Genomic DNA, 20933 nt, shown 5'->3' with positions numbered 1-20933 from the left:
ATGCCTCTTGTTGCCCATAAAAAGAGGCATGGTTGTGTAATATAGTTGCAGACCCTTTCCCTGTAGGTATCTACAGATAAGTGACAAATGCCACCTCTGTAACAAAGCAGCCCTTCAGAAGGAAGTCTGCAATGCACACTCAAGCCCTGCAGATTTAAGACTCTAGTGTGCATCTGGAAAAACCTCTTCTGAACTGTTACACAGGTTAATGACAGTAGAAATGTCAGAGCTGGGAGAGAGGAAGCAATGTGTAGTGAGGTAAACTGCAGGAGGCACGGTGTGCTCTATTAAGATTTTGCTCATGCTGGTGACCGGAAGCTTAAATTTACTGTGTAAGATGGAGTCAGGAAGGATCCTTTCCTCATTGAGGTTCAGTAATTCAGTGTCCGAGGAAGAGGTCCAGCAAGGGAAGTGATATGAACACAGCAACCAGCGAGTACAGCAGCTCTCTGTTCAGCATCATACCTGAACTGATAAACTAAGTGTGAAGGTTTTGGAGAAGCCTGAGGGCAGGAAGATGTGCTAGCCAGGCAGTATACAAGGTAGATTTGAACAATGGAATTTGCTGTTGGCATAAAAGGAGATGAGGCTATAGGAGATAAGGAGGTGGAGAGATTTTAACTATGCCTGAAGAATTCAGGTCATGGGGAAAAAAAGCAAAAAATAGTATGCGACAGGAAGAGAGAAGTGGGGGGAAGAAATTAAGAGAAGGAAGTAGGTTACATGTAACAGTTTCACAGGGATTTCTGTAGGAGCTTTAATTTGCTTTTCTGCTTTCCAGTGCTGTTGACTATGAAAAATTAGTTAGGTGCATATAGGAAGGGGAATAAGTATAATATCTGTCTAATTATTGTCTGTGGAGTGTGCTCACTTCATTAGCGCAGGGAACTGCATCCCTTCAGCTCTTCCAGTAACTCACCAAGTATGGGCGAGGGCTGGCAGGAGGAACACTGACTCCTGTTTTACCCCGGTCTTGGGTGGGGAGGCCCTGCTAACACCTGAAGTATGCTTTGGAACAAGTCAACTGCCTCATAGATCTCACTTTTAGCCAAACATTTAATTCTGTATGAGTTTACTTAACAATTTTTTTTTCTCTTCCAGTTACTATTTCTTCAACTGCAGAAAAAGGTAATTTTTAAAATTTTTTATGAATATGTGAATAGGTGCTTTGCATGCAAATCCTAAGGGACATAGAGTTTAAATGTACTCCTTTATGTGTGAGCTCTGTGTCGTGAGTAGATTAGTGCTAAGAAACAAGGTAAATATTGTACAGTTGAGTCTGTTTTGTTTCTAATACCACAAACTTGGGATGATGACAAGACCTGTGACTAATGCAAGTAATGCAACTGTGATTTAAGTTTGCAATTATTTTTAAATGGGTACCTGCTAAAAACAGAAAAAGGAGAAGAGAGAAGGAACTGTTGCAGATCCAGAATTCTGTTTTCTGTTTAGGCCTGTGGCCTGAAAGACTTCTGAAAGAGGATTAATTTTTGTTATAGCGCTTAATATTTTCCAAACAGCTTACCAAGTTCCTCAGAATCCCATTCTTAAGGAGTAGTTAGAATTGTGCAAAACGCAACCATTTCAAAAGTGGCTGCACATTATAATTTTAAATTTCCAGGTCAAGTGTTTGAGGCCTTGTTTTGAGAAATTTTAATATTCATATTGGCTTTAGCAAGTATATGCCACAGCAGGTGGTCGTACACAGGATAGAGATACAAACTAAGAAAAAAAAATTCTATCATATTATTGCTGGGTTATTTATTTGGGAGATCATTTCAGCTTATGGGGGAGCACAAGTGGTAGATTAAGCACAGATTTGTACTTTAACCGTCTACAGACGGCTGTTTCAGACTGGTAAGAGGTTCTCATCTCTTAAATATTTTGCAAAAGAGCACAGAACTGGAAGCTAATCTAGCAGTTTTCTTCCCGGTGAACATCTACCAGAACACTGTAAAAAGAAGGACTCTTGATGGAAGTTGTTGTTTTTCAACTTCTAATGGAGAGCTGAAAGAGTAGGAAAATCTTCAAAATAAACTGTAAGCCATTCAAGGTGTGAGCTTGTGTTACATTGGATTTTTTCATCCCATTCCACAGCTGGGCTTTACATAGACTTCACAAAATTCTGCAAGTTGCTGCTGTGCTTGCTGTTGACTTGTAGATGAATAAGTTTTACGTTCTAATTTCTTCTGGAAAGGCAAGATCCATGTCTCAGTTAAGGAAACCTGGCAATGTTTTTGTCACATAGTCAGAGCTCTATTTCAAATGCAGTGCCTATCTGACTGAAACAGGTTCTTCTAAATCTACCAGAGAAGGAAAATGTGAGATTAATTAATGAGAGTGACGGTATCACTGGAACCTGTTAGGCTCTTAATAGCCGTCACCTGCATGCTGCTTGCACCTCCCATTCTGAACCATGTCATAGGCATCCTGTATGCGTAAATTTATCAACCATGAAGGTTGATTTTCAAATGAGATGTGAAGTCTTTTTTTGTTTGAAAAGAAAGCTGGCATAAGTTTTCTAAAGTTCTTAAAAGCCAGCTTGTGATAGCCAGGAATCAAGATCAGAAGAGTCAAAAGACCAAAGTACCAGGAACATTGCTATGCAAATCAATAACATGCATCTTAGCAAGTGTATTTTGCTCCATATTTTGGTGTAATAAGTACGCAGCAAAATGATTTGAATATAACAGCAACTTTTGATTGAACTAGTGGCAATTTCTTCACTCCATTAAGGTTCATTTTTTCTTTGTAATTTTATATTCTTGTCCAGTTTTATATCCGTTAGGATAGGGGAATAAAGTCAACTCTGAATCTCTGTTAACAGTATAATATACTACTGTTATGTATTATTGCCTCCCTGTAATCTGACTCTGCCTTGGAAGTAGTATTAAAAATTATTCAGAAAAGAATGTTAAGGGCAAATCTTAGGAGGGCTTAGCATATTTTAGAAGAATTCTGAAAGCATGTCTTAAGACACTGTCTTCCTGAAGCCATAAATTATGGTATAGTATGCATCAGTGCCTTTAAAAAGAATTGACTTCACTTGGTCGCAGCATGGCACTGAGAATCCTGGATTGCCTTAGTTTAGCCAAGACTTCCCTTGTGACTGAGTCTGGCTAAACTGGCAGATATTGGGGTTTGAGATTTTTGTTGTATTTTTTATCTAGCTTGTAATTACAAGAAAATGAACTGACTAGGAATGAATCTGGTTTACATTTGTACTGGAAACAGATGCAAGATGCTTCAGGGAGTAGTCTGTAGAGGAGCTACTGATACCCAAAGTGGTGGGTAGGTGGAGTGCTAAAGTAAAGCTGTCAAAAATGGTATCTTCCCTCCCTCTCATTTCCGGGGGAGCACTGACAGGACAGTTATGTGTAATCACAGTAGGAGTGGCAGCATGGGAGTAGGAAAAGAAGCAAGAATTTATTCAGAGTGAAGCCAGTATGGACTGCCAGTTGCAGGTTCTTTCCCTGGATGGTGCCCGTCACTGGCAACTGAGTACTGACCCTTGGTTTTTAATGATGGTGACAGATTGCAAGATCTCAGTTACGTGAAGAGTACAAGAGCACTTTAATAGCTGCCTCTATCTAATAAATACTGGTAGCACTGGCACAGATCTGTACCCTTCACACAGCCAGCCGTGGTCCCTGTTATTCTGTGTTTTTTAGGGGCATTTACAGCCTGTGACAAAGCTTTGAGGTTCTGCTGTTTGATGCATTGTGTGTGCACTAAAAATAATCCTTTAAAAGAATCTGAATTCTGGGGTGATTTTTGTGGACAGAATAGAACTGTTTACTGTGTGAGTTTTGCTGTGCCTTGCCCTCCCCCGTATCTCATTTCCTCTTTCCTTCTATTCAATTTCTCTCGCCCTCTTTTCCACCTAAGTTCTGGTGTGTGCCACTGATTCCACTCCAGTTTCACATCCTTCTCTCCTCTCTTCCAAACCATTTTCTCATGCTTTAATTGCTTAACCACGTGTTTGAATGTACAGTATGTTTTTAATGAAAGACAATTCCTAATTATGTAGTGCCTACTACAGTAATACACAAGTTCTTTCCTATTAGGAGACAGTTTTAAGATTACTTTAGAAAAAGGTTTTGTTTGTTGCATTTTCAGTCAGCTCCACAGCTGAAAATCTGCCAAATCTGCCTCTAAGGTTGGAGGAATCAGAGGCAAAAGTAAAAAGCATAATTATCTGAAGAAAGCTCAAATGCAGTTTTTTGTTTTCATTGCAATAAACAGTGAAAATCCTGAAAGATGATAAATTAAAGCCGTGTCTTCTGTGACTGTACACAAGCATTTTCTGAGCTGTTGGAAGTTCCCAAAGTTTTGAACCTTTTTTGCCATCCATGAAGTACATCATGCAGCTTCTTAGAGGACTCTATCTGTACAGAAAAGTAGGTCAAGTTTCCTACTTACTGCAAGTGAAGATAATATAAATATTTAATATGACTTTTCTAAGACTTGCAGTTCTGGCACAGCTGATCTGTTTCCTCTTGACAAGTGATAAAAGAAACCATTAGAGGAAACAAGAGTGGGAGGAGCTTCCTGGGTCATAAGGTCTGGATTTCTGGTCTTTAACACAGCCATATAACACAGACTCATTAGTAAATCAGTTGAGCTCCCTGCTAAAGCCAGCTACATTTTGTTGCCACTGTGACTATAATAGGACTTTTCCAGTTTGTATTTCTCAGGTGATTTGAAAGAAGATAATAAAAATCTTTAACTCACAGCTGGCATGACTGGAGTGCAGTACTCTCCAAACCCCTGTTTGGGGATTTTTACTGTCATTGATGTCCAGTGCCTTCTGTAATGGCACAGTACTGTGCTGTTTCTATTAGAAGTAGAAATTACATTGAATTATGTAGGTCAGTAAGTAATCAAGTACTGTGTGATAATCTAGAACAGAATTACAGTGTCATCTTTATTCAAAAAGGTTAGTCACTTACATGCCAGAAGTGAGGATGTGAGGCTGTGTTCAGTTCTGGGGTTTGGGGGTTTGAGGTTTTTTTGTTTTGGTTGGTTGGTTGTTTGGTGGGGGTGGTTTTGTTTTGTGGGGGCTTTTTTTTTGTGGTTTATTTTGTTTGGTTGGTTTTTGGGGGGTGGGTTTTGTCGATTTGTTTTTTCCTTCAAAATCTGTTTTGGAAAGTTCAGCAAGGCCAAGTGCAAGGTCCTGCATGAGTCAGGACAATCCCAAACACAAGTACAGGCTGGGCAGAGAATGAATTGAGAAGCAGCCCTGGGGGAGAAAGACATAGGGGTTGATTAGAAGCCCCAGTGGCTCAGCAGCATGTGCTCGCAGCCCAGAAGGCCAGCGGTGTCCTGGGCTGCATCCAAAGCAGTGTGGGCAGCAGGGCCCGGGAGGGGATTCTGCCCCTCTGCTCTGCTCTGGTGAGACCCCACCTGCAGTGCTGCATCCAGCTCTGGGGTCCCAGCACAGAAAAGGCATGGATCTGTTGGAGTGAGTCCAGAGGAGGCTAATCAGAGGAATGAAGCACCTCTCCAGCTGAAGACAGGCTGAGGGAGCTGGGGCTTGTCATCCTGGAGAACAGAAGGTTCCAGGGAGACCTAATAGCACCTTCCAGTACCTGAAGGGGACTACAGGAGTGCTGGGGAGAGATGTGTTACAGGGGCACGGAGTGATAGGACAAGGGGGGAATCACTTCAAACTGAAAGAGGGCACATTTAAATTAGGTATTAGGAAGGAATTCTTTATTGTGTGAATGGCGAGGCAGAAGCAAAGGTTGCTCAGAGAAGTTGTGGGTGCTCCATCCCTGGAAGCATTCAAGGTCATTTTGTGAATCTATGATAAAAATAATATTTCCTTGAGGTAGAACAGCTATCACATTTGGGGAGTGAGGGTGGGTGTTGAATTTTTTTTAAGTGAACAGTCCTAGAGTGCTAAGTGTAGTTATTTAGCCCTCCTCAAAGATCAGGAGGTTTGTTTCTTGTTCTTTTCAGCTATATTCACCGAATTCTTATTTGTATTTTATTGCAGTTGTCTACCTTGTGGTTTTTCATCTGTCATTTGTCATGTTTGTATGGTCCTATGGGAAGACAATTTTCACATCTCCTGCAACCCCCTCTAATGAGGTAAATACAACGTTAGAAAAAGTGTCAATGCCTTTTTTTATAAATAGCTGAACAGTTTTCAGTGATGAAATTTGTTTGCAGTACTGTGTGATTCACCTTGCCCTTCTCATTATCTAAAATAGAACAGCATGACAGTGCATCATGAATGAAAATGATCAAGTTACTCTTAAAATACCATATGCTTTGTGTAATGACATTTCCTTATATGAAACGTGTGTTTAAATCATCACAAGTTTGACAGTCTTGTACAGTGCTATGCTATGAAGTAGCTTGCTTGAAGACTGAAATTTTTAAAACTGGTAAACGAAATGCGGTGACGACATTTTTATATTTCCTTTTTAGGCAGTTTGGACCTTTGTTTGGGTAAGAAAGGATAGCAATGCAATGTATACTTACGACCTTTAGGACTGAACCCACTTATTAAGCAAGGGTTAAGGTTTAGGAACATTGAGACGTGACTACATAAAGAAGCTTTATATAATGGCAAAAGAATGCATGATGACTGTAAGAAGTTGTGTTTTGAAAAAGAACCATATTAATTCCAATAAGCCTGAGATGGAATATCTTGTTTTCTATTTTCTGTAATGTGTGTGTATGTAGGGATTAAATACTGGCACTGAATTTAAAATACTGCCCTTCTCTTCCTTGTTTTTACAAGGCTTTGAGACTGTCTAAACTGTTTGAGGCATAGGTTGCTCTGTGGGGGTTGAATTTTTATTCTGTTTTTGGCAAGACTGACATTCAGTGCTAATGTCAACCTTAAACATTCTTGAGAAGAGTTATTCCCATGCTTCAAAGAAAAAGCAAACACTGCACTGTAGTGCTCAATTATGGTTTAGAGATCTGTATGTTAAAGCTATAGAATATAAAGTGTAAAAAGCTAAACACTATTCTGCTGTTTAGCTAAGCAAAAAGTCTAAATGAAGCTGTTGAAGGGTCTGGAGAGTAAGTCCTGTGAGGAGCAGCTGAGGGAGCTGGGGGTGTTTAGCCTGGAGAAAAGGAGGCTCAGGGGGGACCTTATCACCCTCTACAGCTGCCTGAAAGGAGGCTGTAGCCAGGTGGGGGTCGGTCTCTTCTCCCAGGTAACAAGTGGCAGGATGAGAGGAAATGGCCTCAAGTTGCACCAGGGGAGGTCTGGATTGAATTCTAGGAAAAATTTCTTCACTGAAGGGCTTGTTGTCAAGCACTGGAACAGGCTGCCCAGAGAAGTGGCTGTATCCCCATCCCTGGAGGTTTTAAAACATGTATAGATGTGGAATTCGGGGATTTGGTTTAGTGGTGGACTTGGCAGTGCTGGGTTAATGGCTGGGCTTCATGACCTCAGATGTGTTTTCCAACCAAAATGATTCTATGATTCTATGAATTGCTAAACCTAAAAATTCAAAGGGGCTTGTCTTCAGGGTAATTTGTTTTTGCTTTCTCTGGGATGGTTTTGCAGGAAAATTGTAAAGTTAAGCAGATTAAGTAATTAAAATATGGTTGAAATGGTGTTATTCTAAGTTTTATAAAGCTGTATGAACTAGAGCTGCTCTTAATGCTAATGCCTAGTAACTTTTACTGTCTGCTTGAATTCTTCATTAATAGCAAACTTATTCTGACAGTAGTTTTCCTGTAGTTAGAGTGATTATGTAGCAGGCTTTTTGTATTCAGCAAGTGAAAGGGATGGCTTGGGCATATGGCACGTAATGAATTTTTTGTATATTAACTGTGGAGATAGATCAGATGTAATAAAATTTTCTTCTACAGCTAGCTTTAAACAGAAAAAAAGAAGGGAAAAAAGACTATTCCACCATAACAGCAAAAAAACACTCAAAAAAATTTTGAAAAGCAAAAAGCCAACCAAATTAAAAACCCTGCACCACTTTTTCTGTCTCTGGGAAAATCCCTTCTGTTCATGTACCAGTGAGTAATTTATGCTGGTTATACTTAAAAACAAACATGACTTCAGAATCTTTCCATTGTGTGAGAGTGTAAACGTATATATTTTTAGTCATTCAAATTGGCCATTCTTGCAAAACAAATAGCATCCTGTGATCTTACTATTGAACTAAAAAAAAGATTCTGCAGCTGCTGTTGTCTTAGTGTAATCCCTGTACGTTTGTCCTAAGAAAGAACAATCAGCATTATACAAGATCCAGAAAGAGGAAGGAAACAAAGGGATTCTTTCTGTTTTCAATAAGAACTGCTGGAACCTCATTGGGAATTCTGTTTGCTATGTGGTAACAGACAACTTTTGATGTCTTTTAACATATCCTGCTATTTTCCTAAGAGACTGTGGTCTCATGGCCCTGTTAAGTTCTGAAATTAGAACAGAAATGTAGCTTTTCAGAAAACCAAAATCCTATCCAGGATTTTTGGAGTAATACTATGATGTTACGTGGACAAATTTAAAAGGTTTTAAATATTGTTATTTGGTTCCTTTTCTATTCACTCATTGGTTTGCCTTGAAATGTCATCTAGAGGGAGTACTCGTGTTTCTTGCAACCGCTGCTTGATTGCAGGTCACAGAGACCTGGGTCACCCAGCAGACTCACAAGGGTAGTAGGGATTAAGGTGTTTTGCACCACTGTTTGCTGGAATGATGTTTCACATCTGTCTTAAACTTTTGATGTGAGCGTCTCCAGTTTTCATACTTGAATAAATATCTGAGTGATTAAATGTAAATAATGAGGTCAAACTCTTGGTGATGGCTGAAATGTTAAACTTTAATTTCATCCTTCACATAGATTAATTCTAGTGTCTGGTTATTTAAAAGGGTATTATTTAAACATGTTTCATGTTTCACCCTTGAAGGGTGGGTAGGCTCAATTACTGGGATGATACTATATGTGACAGGAGGCTTAACTAGATTCTGTGAGCTATGAGGCATCTTGCTTGCATTCTGGGTTAGGAAATAGCACAGGGAAATTGCAGCAATGTCTTACTGCTTCCTCCTTTCTGTAAGTGGAGTCTTCGTTGTTGCTTGCCAACTGACTGTAATCCAGAAGAGGAAAAAGTACAAGATGAGGGGAAAATCCATGTGAACTAATCATGCACATGTTTTTGGTAGGAAAATACGGTCATAATAAATCACACTAAGCCCGTTTTTGTTCCAGCTGCACACATAGCATTTTCCACTCTTTACCATGAATGCTTTGTGTATGTGCTCATAAAGAGGGCTCTTGTAGTCCATGCAGGAAGCTCAGAGTTTAGAAGTGCTTCAGAACAGAAAAATACCAAAGAAAATAGCAATTTCAGCCCCTGCTGCACAGGGCCTTGTCAGCACGCTGTGTTTTGTGGGGCTTACTGGTAAATACTATTTCAGTGGATACCAAGCTAAGTGTTTCACAAATGAGTAAAAGCTCTCCAGGTTTTTCTGGTAAAGGCTTATATTTCAGTGAGGCTTCAACAGGAATGCTCGTCAGGCTTTACTCAGAATTGTAACGCACTCTCAAACTGTACAGGCTTTGCTGGAGTTTCTTTCAATACAACTTATGAATTTTGAGACTAGTGTTCACTATTCCTAAGTTAAAATTCCAGTTAAACTCTTTCAGCTTCCGTGCTGGAACTGTGAAGCCCACCACACCCCCACCTGCCTTTTTTCCCCCACGATGTGGTTTGTATTCCTCTCTGTGTTAGAGAGGAAGTGGGATAAGAGAACTTCAGCGCCTTGTAGCAGCGAAGGACTGTTGCACCTTCCTCTTGTTCACAGATTACTTAATTTATGCTTATTGAGAATTAAAGGAAGGTTTGCACCTTAAAGCTCACCCTGAGTCTCTGCCTTCCCTTGTGTTGAAGAGAAGATGCTATAGATAATGGAATGGAGTTAAAGATTATTTTCTCGAAAATACATCCAGAAACATGGAGTTTCAAGGATCTCCTGTAGCATTCTTTTTCTTTGTTTACATGGTGCTGTTGGGTCATTGGGTGGGGGCACCCAAAGGGTCTTTTCCTTGGAAAACAAAGTAATAATTAATCTCTTCCCTTCTATCCATTTTCTCCTTCTCTCCTAGTTCTGCTTGTCAAAAGCTGATAAAGAACAATATGAAAAAGAAGAGAGACCAGAATCCCAGCAGGAGATTTTGAGAAGAGCTGCTAAAGACTTGCCTATCTATACAACAACAGCATCAAGAGGTGAGATATAAAGATAATTCCATGCTCCTGAAGTTGCTGGTTTATTCATTTGTTGCTAATGAATGAACAGTATATTAAGCACATATTGCAAATGCCATATGTTTTGTTATTTGTTGGGCCTGGTGTTTAATTCCTGAGAGAAACAGCAGTCCTTTTTCTGGTGATCTCAACATAAAGCCACTACTTGAAATTTAAAAGAAAAAATTATCTTCTAGAAAGCAGAGAGATGACAGCAGCTATCTCTAGCTGTGGCTATTAAAAATAAACACAACAAAGAAATATAGGTAAGATAGCTTGAAATAGGGAAATTCAAACGTGTTGCTCAGTTTTATAATCATCTTTATCCCCATTTAAACTTTTCCTTCTGACCTGTTTTGGTTCAGCATGAGGAGAAATGTACTTAAGATCTTAACATACTTTTGCAATTGAAAAACAAATAAGCGTTATTTCATTCCCATCTGCAATTCAGTACAAATCTAGTTATGGACTATTTCTGCATTTGCTTTTAATATATGTAGCCATTTTATTCCAATTTATATATGAATGATCTGTGAAAGTGCTGTCTTATGCATATGTATATTCTTTAAAAATTCATAGCTTTTATATGTGTATCTATCTTTTTCTCTTTCTTGAAACTAGCAACCCTGTAGAGTTTCCAGAAACATAAACTACGCAGAATAACCATTGCTGAAGTTTACTGTGACTTTTCCAAATAAAGTCTAAGGACACCTGGCTCTTTTGAATACAAGCTTCCCTTTAAGAGAATCCCAGTCATAAGTTCCTGGAGTGGTCTGGGAAGCTATTGCCAGCTCTTATCAATTCTGTTTAGCTGTAGGTGTTGGCTTTCCTTCTGCTTTCAAGCTGCCTGTGCTGGTGTCTTATTTCCATTGAGGAAAGCCTGAAAGTCTGTTTAAAAATATCCAGGAAAGACGAGGAAGAACTGATATACTGAACAGTCTGATAGATCACTGTTTGGTGAAGTGGATAGAGAAAGCCAGTGCAGAAGGTTGACTTGCTGAAAGAATGTAGTTTCACAATGGGATGCCTTAGTACCCTCTGCAGAGGTGAAAGGGGGATCAGTGTCAGAGGATGAAGGATGGGAAAAATTGGGAGTCAAAGAGTAAATGAAAATGGACTCAGTAGAGTAGTAATAGATTCTTTTGAATACTTTTGTATGTTACATTTCTTTAAAAAATCAAAACTACATGTCATATGGGATTAGGTGTGTGACAATCTGTGAGAACAGGTGTAGCAGGGGAGGGCAGGAAGCTCTTTTAAGATCCAGTTCATGTTAAGGGGGAAAGCTTTCATAAAATCAGATGAGTTCTACTGACCTGACCCTTGCACTTGAATACAGCAATCAGATACTGTGATCGATGCCAGCTGATCAAACCTGACCGCTGCCACCACTGTTCTGCATGTGACATGTAAGTGTCTGAATCTGGAATTACAGATTTTTCTCTTTCCTGAAATCATCACTTTAGTGTGTTCATGTCTTCAGTGGGTCAGTTCCTTCCGGTGGTACAATATTATGGTGCAGCCCTATTGTCTGAAGTGGTAGAACTTTTTAGGAAACCTGCTTGTAGCTTTGTAAAACAAATCTTATATTAAAAAATAAGTTAATTACAAAGTAAAAAATCATAGATTGAAAGTAAAGAAAGGTAGGTCTGAGATACCAGCACCAGCAAAGGCTTATTATTGAACGGTTTCATTGTATCTTGTTCCTGTAGTACTAAACAGATGTGTTCTACTAATAATGCCAAAAATGTTTATCTCAAAAATTGACAGGAGAATCACATGCCTTTAACATTTCAAAGTCATCACTGCTATTCCCTGTTTTCTTTGTGAATCATCAGGGAAGTCTGCACAGGCACTGGAGGCTGAGGGCTCTGCATGAGACTTCAGTAGGCTGAGCTTGAGGAGATCTCGTTAACTGAAGAACCTAATAAACATCTTTTGGCTAAAGTCAAATTTGTTAGCAAATACAATGAACATCTCTGTGTCTGAAGTGTCTAGTATCTGTCTTTACATTAAAACTGGATTAAAATGGCATGTGGACTATTCAAATTACCCTTTGTGCTGCTTTTTTCCTCTATTAGCTTAAAAAAAAAAAAAGGCAAGCAGCAAACAAAATGGTAGCAAAAATAGCCCTTAGGTATACTTAGTTGAAGTGAATGCCAGGCGAACATACCTTATCCACACAACCCTGAAAGATCCTTTGGATTTGTTTTCTCTGGGCACGCATAAAACTAGTGTGGCTTAATGAACTGGTACACGGTGTTGCTCAGTAATGCTCCCCATGCTAATTTAAGAAACTCTCCTCATAACTCTTCTGAATCTCAATTGGTCCTTTAGGGTGACAGAATGGCTGCTCTAATATAGAGAATGTGGGTATGATTGAGAAGGGCTTGAAAAAGATACAGTAGGGCAAAATACTTGAAACAAATCAATAAATAAAATACAACACCCAAAACTGTAGAAGCTAAAGGTGCGTCTTAGAAAGAAAATGTATTTTTTGTCTTAACTTGCTGGAAATTCTCTCTTTCAGTTGTGTATTAAAAATGGACCACCACTGTCCATGGTAAGTTTATTTTAAAATAAAATCAGTATAAGAATGATGAATTAAATGCTGCTTCAAAAATGCCCTTCTGAAGTAAACCTTGATTTTCACAGAAGTCCTTTAATATGTGAGAATAAATCTTGTTCCTAATGTTTGTTGTGGCATAGAGTTGTAAGCCCAGGAGTCCAAATTGTACAGTTTCTCCATGTATAGAGAAATCTTGGCATTAATGAGACTGTGAGAAAAGGCATTTCTTTCTTTTGTTTACGCTGGTGGTGTTAGCAGGAGAGGAGATACCCACTGCACTGGGAGAATCATTTCTCGATTCTAGATGATATGTATGACCCACTCTTCTGCACTTTGTATTCACTGGTAGTCAGTAAAAATATTACCTGCTATCACTGTGAAAAACACTGCTACCAGTAGTTGACTTAGAGGTGGTTTTGTAACCAAAGCAGCATCCACTGAAATTGATGGCAAGGTTCATATAACTTTCTGTGGTGACTGCAGTTAGTTTGTAGTGGGAGATGCTTCCTATGCAGACTGTCTGTATTATAATGCTTTGCCAGCTCATGTCCTGTCCTACAGAATCATGGGGGGCAAAATTCATTTGAGAGGCCCATATCATTCGGCCTGAGGGAAGAAATTTCCTTCCAAATAGTGGCTTAAAATGCTTCTGAAACACTAGTGCCAGAATATTTTGGACATACCACTGACATCATACACATTTTGCTCTGCAAAAGCTGAATGTATTGTGAGGTTTTTGTTTGTTTTATTTTTTGTAAACCTTAGTAACCTCTTTTTCTTTCCCCTCCTTCTAGGGTGAATAATTGTGTGGGATTTTCTAACTACAAATTCTTCCTCCTGTTTTTAATGTATTCCTTACTGTACTGTTTGTTTGTTGCTGCTACAGTCTTGCAGTACTTCATAAAGTTTTGGACAGTAAGTTCTAAGGCTTTTTTTGGTTGTTGTTCATTTGTTTAATCCTGCATGTGTTATTGAAGGCTGCATCAGCATGTTGTCACTCACAGTTTACTCTGTTCTGTGGTTCACTATCATTAACGACATCAATCAAAGTGACTGAAGCAGGAGAACCTTATGAATTTTGATGAATTAAATGTATTACACTGCCCAGGATGAGTAACTAGGGGAAGGAGTTTTGATGAGGACACTGTGCAATTTCTCTGCTCCATCAAAATTGAGTGGCACAGCTCAGATTTTTATGAGACTATGGGGTACAGATATGTAGATAAAGAAAGAACTGGCCATATCAAACAATTACATATATGTATGAGTATATATATGTATATATAAAAATACTGACAAATGTGAAATATAAATAACAATTTTGTATCTTCCTAGACTTGTCTGTGGATAATCTGCTGCCAGATAAGGCAGATTAATTTGCTGGGACCTGACTGAGCTGTTTTGGAGTCCCTATGTAGGCATGTCTGAACTTGATATTAGTGGCTTTTATTGATCTGGTATGGGTAGAATGCTAAGATATGTACAGTGTGGATGCTATACATCTTCCTTGCAACTATTATCAGTTGTCAAAGGGATAATACACATACATGCAACTTAGTAGGTTTAATAACATTTATGTGAAGGCAACCATCCTTGTATGTCAGTGTTATATTGCTCCTATCAGTTTTGTTCCTTTCACATTCCAGGCTGAACTGAGTGTCTTCTGTAGTTGTTCCTTTTCATCTACAAAAACTTGTACTGTGCCTTGCTGTCTCTAGGCTGAAGTGTTAGTGGCAGAATTCCCTTAATCCATTTCCATTAACGAGCATGCGAAAAATTACCGCAAGTGGAAGGGTCTCAAGCACATCCTTGAGTAAATAACACCATGTGTTTCTTAGATGCTGGCTGCTGTCAGATTAACTGGGAAAAGCAGTCATTATCTGCAGCAGTAAAAATAATCTTTATTGGAGCGAAAGGTTGTTGCCATGTCAGGGTAAGAGAAGCTTGCTCCTCATGTATTCAAAGTAGCTGTACTTTGAGACAATTGGCATTAGGTAAGTTGCAAATGGTAGTTGCAAATGGTGCAAAAAAATTTGTTTATGCTCATCTAAACCTGTGGGTCTGATCTGCCAAAGTACTGTTTCTCTTAATTTGTCAGTTTTGTATAGCAGCCTGTCACTGGAGAGCAAGGAACTATGTGGGAATTGAGCTGTCAGTACTGTGAGATGAAAGCCATAAATGCGTTTATCAGTCATAGCTGGGTCTTAAAAGATATTTCAAATTAAATGGTCTGATTCTGCTGTTCAGTCTTGCTTGGCTATAAATAGTTAAATTTTCAGTCCGTGAATGTGCCATTTCCAAACATCTGCCTGGCTGCTTTCCAGTGCTTTGTACACAATTTCTAAGGAAACTGTAGATGTGCTCTTGCACATTTACTAGTCAGTGCTCGAGGAAAAAAAAAAAAAAAAAAAAAAAAAACCTTGCTTTGTTACCTTATTTTATAATTGCTAGTGCAACAAAAAAGGCCACAGGACAACTGACTACAATGAACAAACATTTAATACCAGCGTTTGCAGCAGGACTCTTCCAAAGCTCACCGGACACAATAATGAAGTGGACTCTTGAGCAGAGGAAGTTAACTTAAGAGGGATTTCTTTTTTTTTTTTTTTTTTAATTTAGTTTTTAAAAATGCTTCCTGCAAGAATGGGCTACTTCTGAAATGTAACAATAGACAATGTAGCTGTGTACTTGCACTTCTTGCTTTCAGTTCCAGATGCTGCCAAGACAGAATCTGGCGATGCCCTGATCTTATCAGTAGAGCAGGTCTCTGACTCACTTTACTCATTAAGTCACCCACTCCACAAAGCTAAGACTCCTCTGATCTTATAACCGATTTATTAAAGTACATTTCCAGAAGGAGGTGGCAGCTCCATAATCATGTAGGCTTGCAAAATTTTGTATATCACTTGTATGTAAGCTTTTAGGCAAGTGGTGTTGACTGGAAGGTTCTCTCTACATCTGTATGCAAACCAAAGCAGAATGCTGCTGACATGTGCTGTCTGTAGACTGCTTCAGTATATTTCTAGTGCTCAGCTTTGTCTGCTGCAGTATCAGACAGATTGCTGTTCGGACATTATCTGTTGGAGGCTCTCTGGATGCACGGAACCACAGAATATTTTGAGTTGGAAGGGACCCACAAGGAACATCGAGTCCAACTCTTCAGTAACCGTCCCATATGGAGATTAAAAACCCACAAGCTTGATGTTATTAGCACCATGCTCTAACAAACTGAGCAAATCAATGTTGTTTTTTCCCCTCAAAGTTTGACTATAGGAAATGTTACAGTATACTTTCAGAAGGTAGTGCGGTTTTTTTGCTTCCTCACAGATGTTTTTCAGAGACTGTGCAACAAACTGCTGGATATATCCAGTGTTGAACAGAAGTGTGAACTGCTTCTTGGGGAATGTAGCTTGGGGGAAGAACTTGTAATGAGGTTGTGGAGGTGTATATGCTAACTACACAAATGTAGCAATCCATTGTTTTGCACTGTTGATAATACTTGCATAGAGATGTGATGCTCCTACGCAGATACTTGGAAACATTGTCAGACACGCACACCTACCAAATCCTTCTGTTGAAGAAAGCCTTTGTGTTTCTCACTTACATGTGCAAGACTTTCACATAGCACCTTTCATGCTCTATGCAGAAGTGCTGAAGAAAGGTCTTGATTCTGTGCATACCATAGTGGAACAGGTGCACTGGCTGGAAATGTTTACCACAGGCTTGCACCCTGATGCTAAAATCTGTTCTGTAGATCAAGGGAACGTGACTGCTTTATTTATACTCATAACTGCCTTTTCTATACTCATGACATTTTTATTTCTACCTCAGAGGTTGTTAAAGATGAGCAGATAAAATGTCAGTTTAACCAAATGTATTTGACACAAACACCTCACTGGCTGGACACCCAGTGCTTGGTGCCTTGTTTACACAGTGCACGGTGGTGCTTCCCAGCTTATATTTGTGTCTACTCTTACTCTTGCTGCACTGCCTCTTTCTTGAAACCATTATGTTTTCCAGTCATTTTTGGTGTATTTCACTGTCCTCCAAATTAATTTTCTGTCCTGAGTATAGCTAAGTAAAGGATGTGATACATGCCCTGGGTGGATGGCATGTGCTTCTGCAAAACTTTGGTTGTATTAACAAAAGTGGGAGTAAAAAAACGGAGTGATTCCACATCATTAGTTAGAACTCATTCCTCTTGCCTATACACTAAGGACATAGACCAGATCTGAGGTTTTTTCCAAGATTAGGCTAGACCTATCTACTAAAAAATGAGGAACAAATCAAGCTCAGACAGCACTTTTTTGTTTGAGGGGTTTTATGACCTGATACACAGTCAAATGAATGTGAAGGAGTTTGTTGGGGACTCTTGAATAGTGACTGGCTTCAGCCTATTGTGTGCTAAGTAGTTCAGATTGTGTTGTGCAAATTGCTTCCTTTTGTAAACTCTACAGCTCTCTCAGCTGCAGATCTCTGCTTCTGTGCTGCTGCTAAGCATAATGATCTTAAATAACCAATGTGTGAAGTTTCATTCTCTTTTCACATGCGGGGGGCATGTGGACTGCTGCTAGACCACTGTGAATAAGCCTGTTATACACACTCAAAGACTGCATGCTTCTCTCCAGTAAAGAACTGGCCTTTTTTGAAAGATGCTTCAGTTCCACAACTGTCATTCAAGAAGTTACAACCAGTGGCTGAAACTGGGTAGTCAGAAGAGGTAAATGCACCCTGGGGATCATGCAGATTAATCATGCATAATTCAAAAAATCCTCCAGGTTATAGAGCTGCCGGTATGGGAAGATGCAAGTGAAATAAACTTAGATTTTCTGAACCACAGAAAACACAAAGACTAAGCTGCTGCTGCTTTCTCAGTATCAAAATAAACTGTCCTGAGAATTCCTTGTAGAGAATTATTTTGTTTAAATATGTAATTTCAAAAGAGTCATAGGAATTCAAGTTACAAAAATCACTTGGGCAACTGGGGAACACTGCAATGTGCTCTGAGGTAGAAAGACTTATGGCTTCAACATGAAGCTTAGGAATAAGCAGCAAGTGGAGTATTTTGCTAGGCTGGATTTCAGGGGATCGTAAAACACAACATATCACTACTGCAGGTGGAATAGGGACTGTTGCATAAATTGTCAGTAAATAAGTAATACGATGGGCAGTAAAAAGGAAACTGAACTTAAATGGCAGTTTAGAGAGCTGGACTCTGCTTGTCATTTGCTTATTGTAGAATTATGTTATGGTAGCCAGCACCATTTTCAAAATGCTGTGTGTATCTGCCTGACTAATGTAGATGCTTGGGCTCTCCCTAAGCTTTCTGCACAGATTAATGTAATTTAAAAGTCATACATCTTGCCTACAATGGATTAGTTAAGTGCTAACCTCTTAGCCAAGATTAATTACCACTCTTTAGGTATAAAGTTTGGAATTTAAAAGCTAATCTGAACACAGCTTTCTTGTTTCTTCCTTTGTTTTCTCAAGCACTGGTTCAATTTCAGGAGTTGTACTAAAGATACATCCTACAAACTGCTCTGTATTGAAGGAACTTAGGAAGAAGAAAAACTGTACTGATGTGTTATCTGGTCTTTTTTAAATGAAGAAAATTGTGCAAAGAATGGCAATTTATTTTTTATGACTTTGGCTAAAACTACATCTAATGGTAATGGATATGTTCTGAAGTCAGAAAGGTTTTTTAATTAATAAACCATTACTTTATACCTCAGGAGTATTCTGAGCTCTTTCAGACCTTTGTGAACGGTTTCATCATACAGAATATTCACATAAACCTTACCTGTGATGGAAACAACTAGCAAAGAACGAAATTGGTATAGTCATGCTGTCCAAGCTGAGCCACCACTTGAAAGTGATCCAGTCACAATCTGAATTCCAATACTTCTATGCTTCAGTAGAAAATTTCATGCCTTGGAAGTTAGTAGTGGGCTCTTGCATACTTCTCCATTTTCTTGGAGAACAGGGGCTAAAGCTGCTGATGTGCTTTGGAAATCAGCACATCCAAGAGCACATTTGCACACCAACCATTTTGTTCTTAACAAAGCCTGTGCTGTTTTCAAACACTTTGTGTTAACATAATACTAGTGTTTAATAAATTGTCTTTCTTTGCGCGAAGCTTTGCCACAGGAAAGCTGCAGAGAATTGTCCAAAGGTAAAATATTGCTGTCATTATTTAAATATTGTTCCTACTACAATTTTTCTCGTCCAGGCATTCATGGCAGGTATTTACATCATCACAGAAGGAAGGAGACTTGTAATCTGTTTCCTGTGAATACAGGCCATGTACAGGGAAATGGATATACCTATGTGCACTTGATCTTAATTGAAATGTGTTTTAGCTTAAAAAAGAAAGTCAGCTGTAGATAAATGGGTGTACTGAATGCACTAATGGAAAAAGCAATGGCAGTAATGCTAAGTAAATAGCTGAGTAAAAATAGCCTCTCTGCTTTCATAATGTTGTTAAAGGTCAGCTGCTTAAAAGTGCTGTGATTTTGAGGATATTAGACTGGAATAGTATTCTTACAAATCCCATTGGCCTTTTGGAAGTGGAAGTCTGAAAATAGTCCGGGGTGGAATGGACAATCTGATACGGGTGGGAGTTGGTGTCTTTATGGTGGTTATACTGAAATTGTTTCTCACATAGATTTCTGGTGAATCACTTCTGCCTGGTCAGACATGGCAGATGTGGTTTGCTAGGTACCTGCTTGTGGTTGCTTAAACATTTGAGGTCATCAAAAATCGAAGATGTCCTGTTTAGGACTTGTTCATGACAACCATTTCCCTTTTACGTTCATTATACCAGTTCAGAATTAGGTTCAGTATTACTCCGTGTGCCAGGAATTGCACTTTTTTCCCTTTCCGAGGAAGTGACTTTGGACGTATTTTCCCCGTGTCTCTTTGGCTGTGGCTGCGCAGTTAACATTTTCTGGTATAGAAGATGTTTTGCCTTGCCTCCTACAGTGCATTTGAAAACCACAGATGAACGCATGCACTCACAATACTAAACCTGGGGGAAGGGGTACCCATGAGATTTAAATGCTGTTGTATACCAGTTTAACATTACATGAAAGGAAAGCTGGGCTGGTGCTTTTCTTCTTTCATGACAACTGAGGTGAAAGACCTATAGCAGACTGGGTGTGGCAGGAAATGTTCAGCAACAATACTGCCTTAGTTGCTAGGAAGTGTTAACATATTAATCTCTTTCTCTCTTTCTCCCCAGAATGAATTGCCAGATACCCATGCAAAGTTCCACGTACTATTCCTTTTCTTTGTGGCAGCCATGTTCTTCATCAGCATACTGTCACTCTTCAGCTACCACTGCTGGCTAGTTGGCAAAAACAGATCAACTATAGGTCAGTTAATTGGATTATGGAACTTTTCCTTGTCCAGAAAAATGACAATTCAGTGAGAATGTGAGGCCTACATGGTATGCCATCACATATAAATTGAATTTTAAATACTGTGCAATAAAAAGCATATTTGGTGTAAATAATTAAAGGTGAAACATATGGGAAAATGAAGCCTATGGGGGATCCTCTGCTAGAGCCAAGCATTCAGATTCATGATGACTGTTCATTTCTTTTGTTTGTATTTTTGAGACCTCTGAGGCACCATGCATGTTTGTTGGGTTCTTATATAGTGTGAAGTATGTAACCCAATTGCTACTTGCCAATCTGTTGTTCTAATACTTTGAGTAGCTGGGTAGCCCCTACCAAGTCAGAGGCTCTACTGTATATGAACATGCACTACATTTTGAACTACATACAAAACAGTATTCCTAAATCCTGTGAAAGAAAATGGACCTTATTATTAGGAAGTGGCTTGTAAAAGTGCAATAAAAATGAAAACACTGATGCACATTTCCTACATAATAAGAGATTCCCATAATTTTTATGTCTAGATGTCTTAAATGGCATTGATCAGCATAACCAAGCATTAATTAAAATATTTGAAGCTCTTGCTAGGAACCACTTCAGGGTGTTTTTTGTGATGTGTGGGGGGACAGGGACTGATGAGTATTTCCACAACTGAGTAAGTCAAAATCTTATATCTTTCAATGGAATTTAAATTTCTAACCTCAAAAATAAGTGGTTTGCTTAAAAGTAAAATAATTTTC

The 20933-nt window shown here is 39.0% G+C and overlaps 1 protein-coding gene across 6 annotated transcripts in view; it reads left to right on the top strand.

Moving 5' to 3' along the window:
• Positions 1 to 20933, top strand: part of ZDHHC20 (zinc finger DHHC-type palmitoyltransferase 20) — a 49694-nt gene that overhangs the window by 17428 nt on the left and 11333 nt on the right. For 4 of the 6 annotated variants that reach the window (XM_032099405.1, XM_032099404.1, XM_032099409.1 and 1 more), the window contains exons 2-9: positions 1102 to 1128; positions 6002 to 6096; positions 10089 to 10209; positions 11567 to 11636; positions 12758 to 12790; positions 13591 to 13711; positions 18933 to 18968; positions 20037 to 20169. In XM_032099405.1, the coding sequence (XP_031955296.1) occupies positions 1102 to 1128; positions 6002 to 6096; positions 10089 to 10209; positions 11567 to 11636; positions 12758 to 12790; positions 13591 to 13711; positions 18933 to 18968; positions 20037 to 20169 (636 nt within the window). The remainder of the gene's footprint in view (positions 1 to 1101; positions 1129 to 6001; positions 6097 to 10088; positions 10210 to 11566; positions 11637 to 12757; positions 12791 to 13590; positions 13712 to 18932; positions 18969 to 20036; positions 20170 to 20933) is intronic. The other 2 variants (XM_032099407.1, XM_032099406.1) reach the window with 1 other exon arrangement.

Source organism: Corvus moneduloides, chromosome 2, assembly GCF_009650955.1.
Source record: "Corvus moneduloides isolate bCorMon1 chromosome 2, bCorMon1.pri, whole genome shotgun sequence".
Classification (NCBI taxonomy): Eukaryota; Metazoa; Chordata; class Aves; order Passeriformes; family Corvidae; genus Corvus; species Corvus moneduloides.
This window is presented reverse-complemented; position numbering and strand designations above follow the sequence as displayed.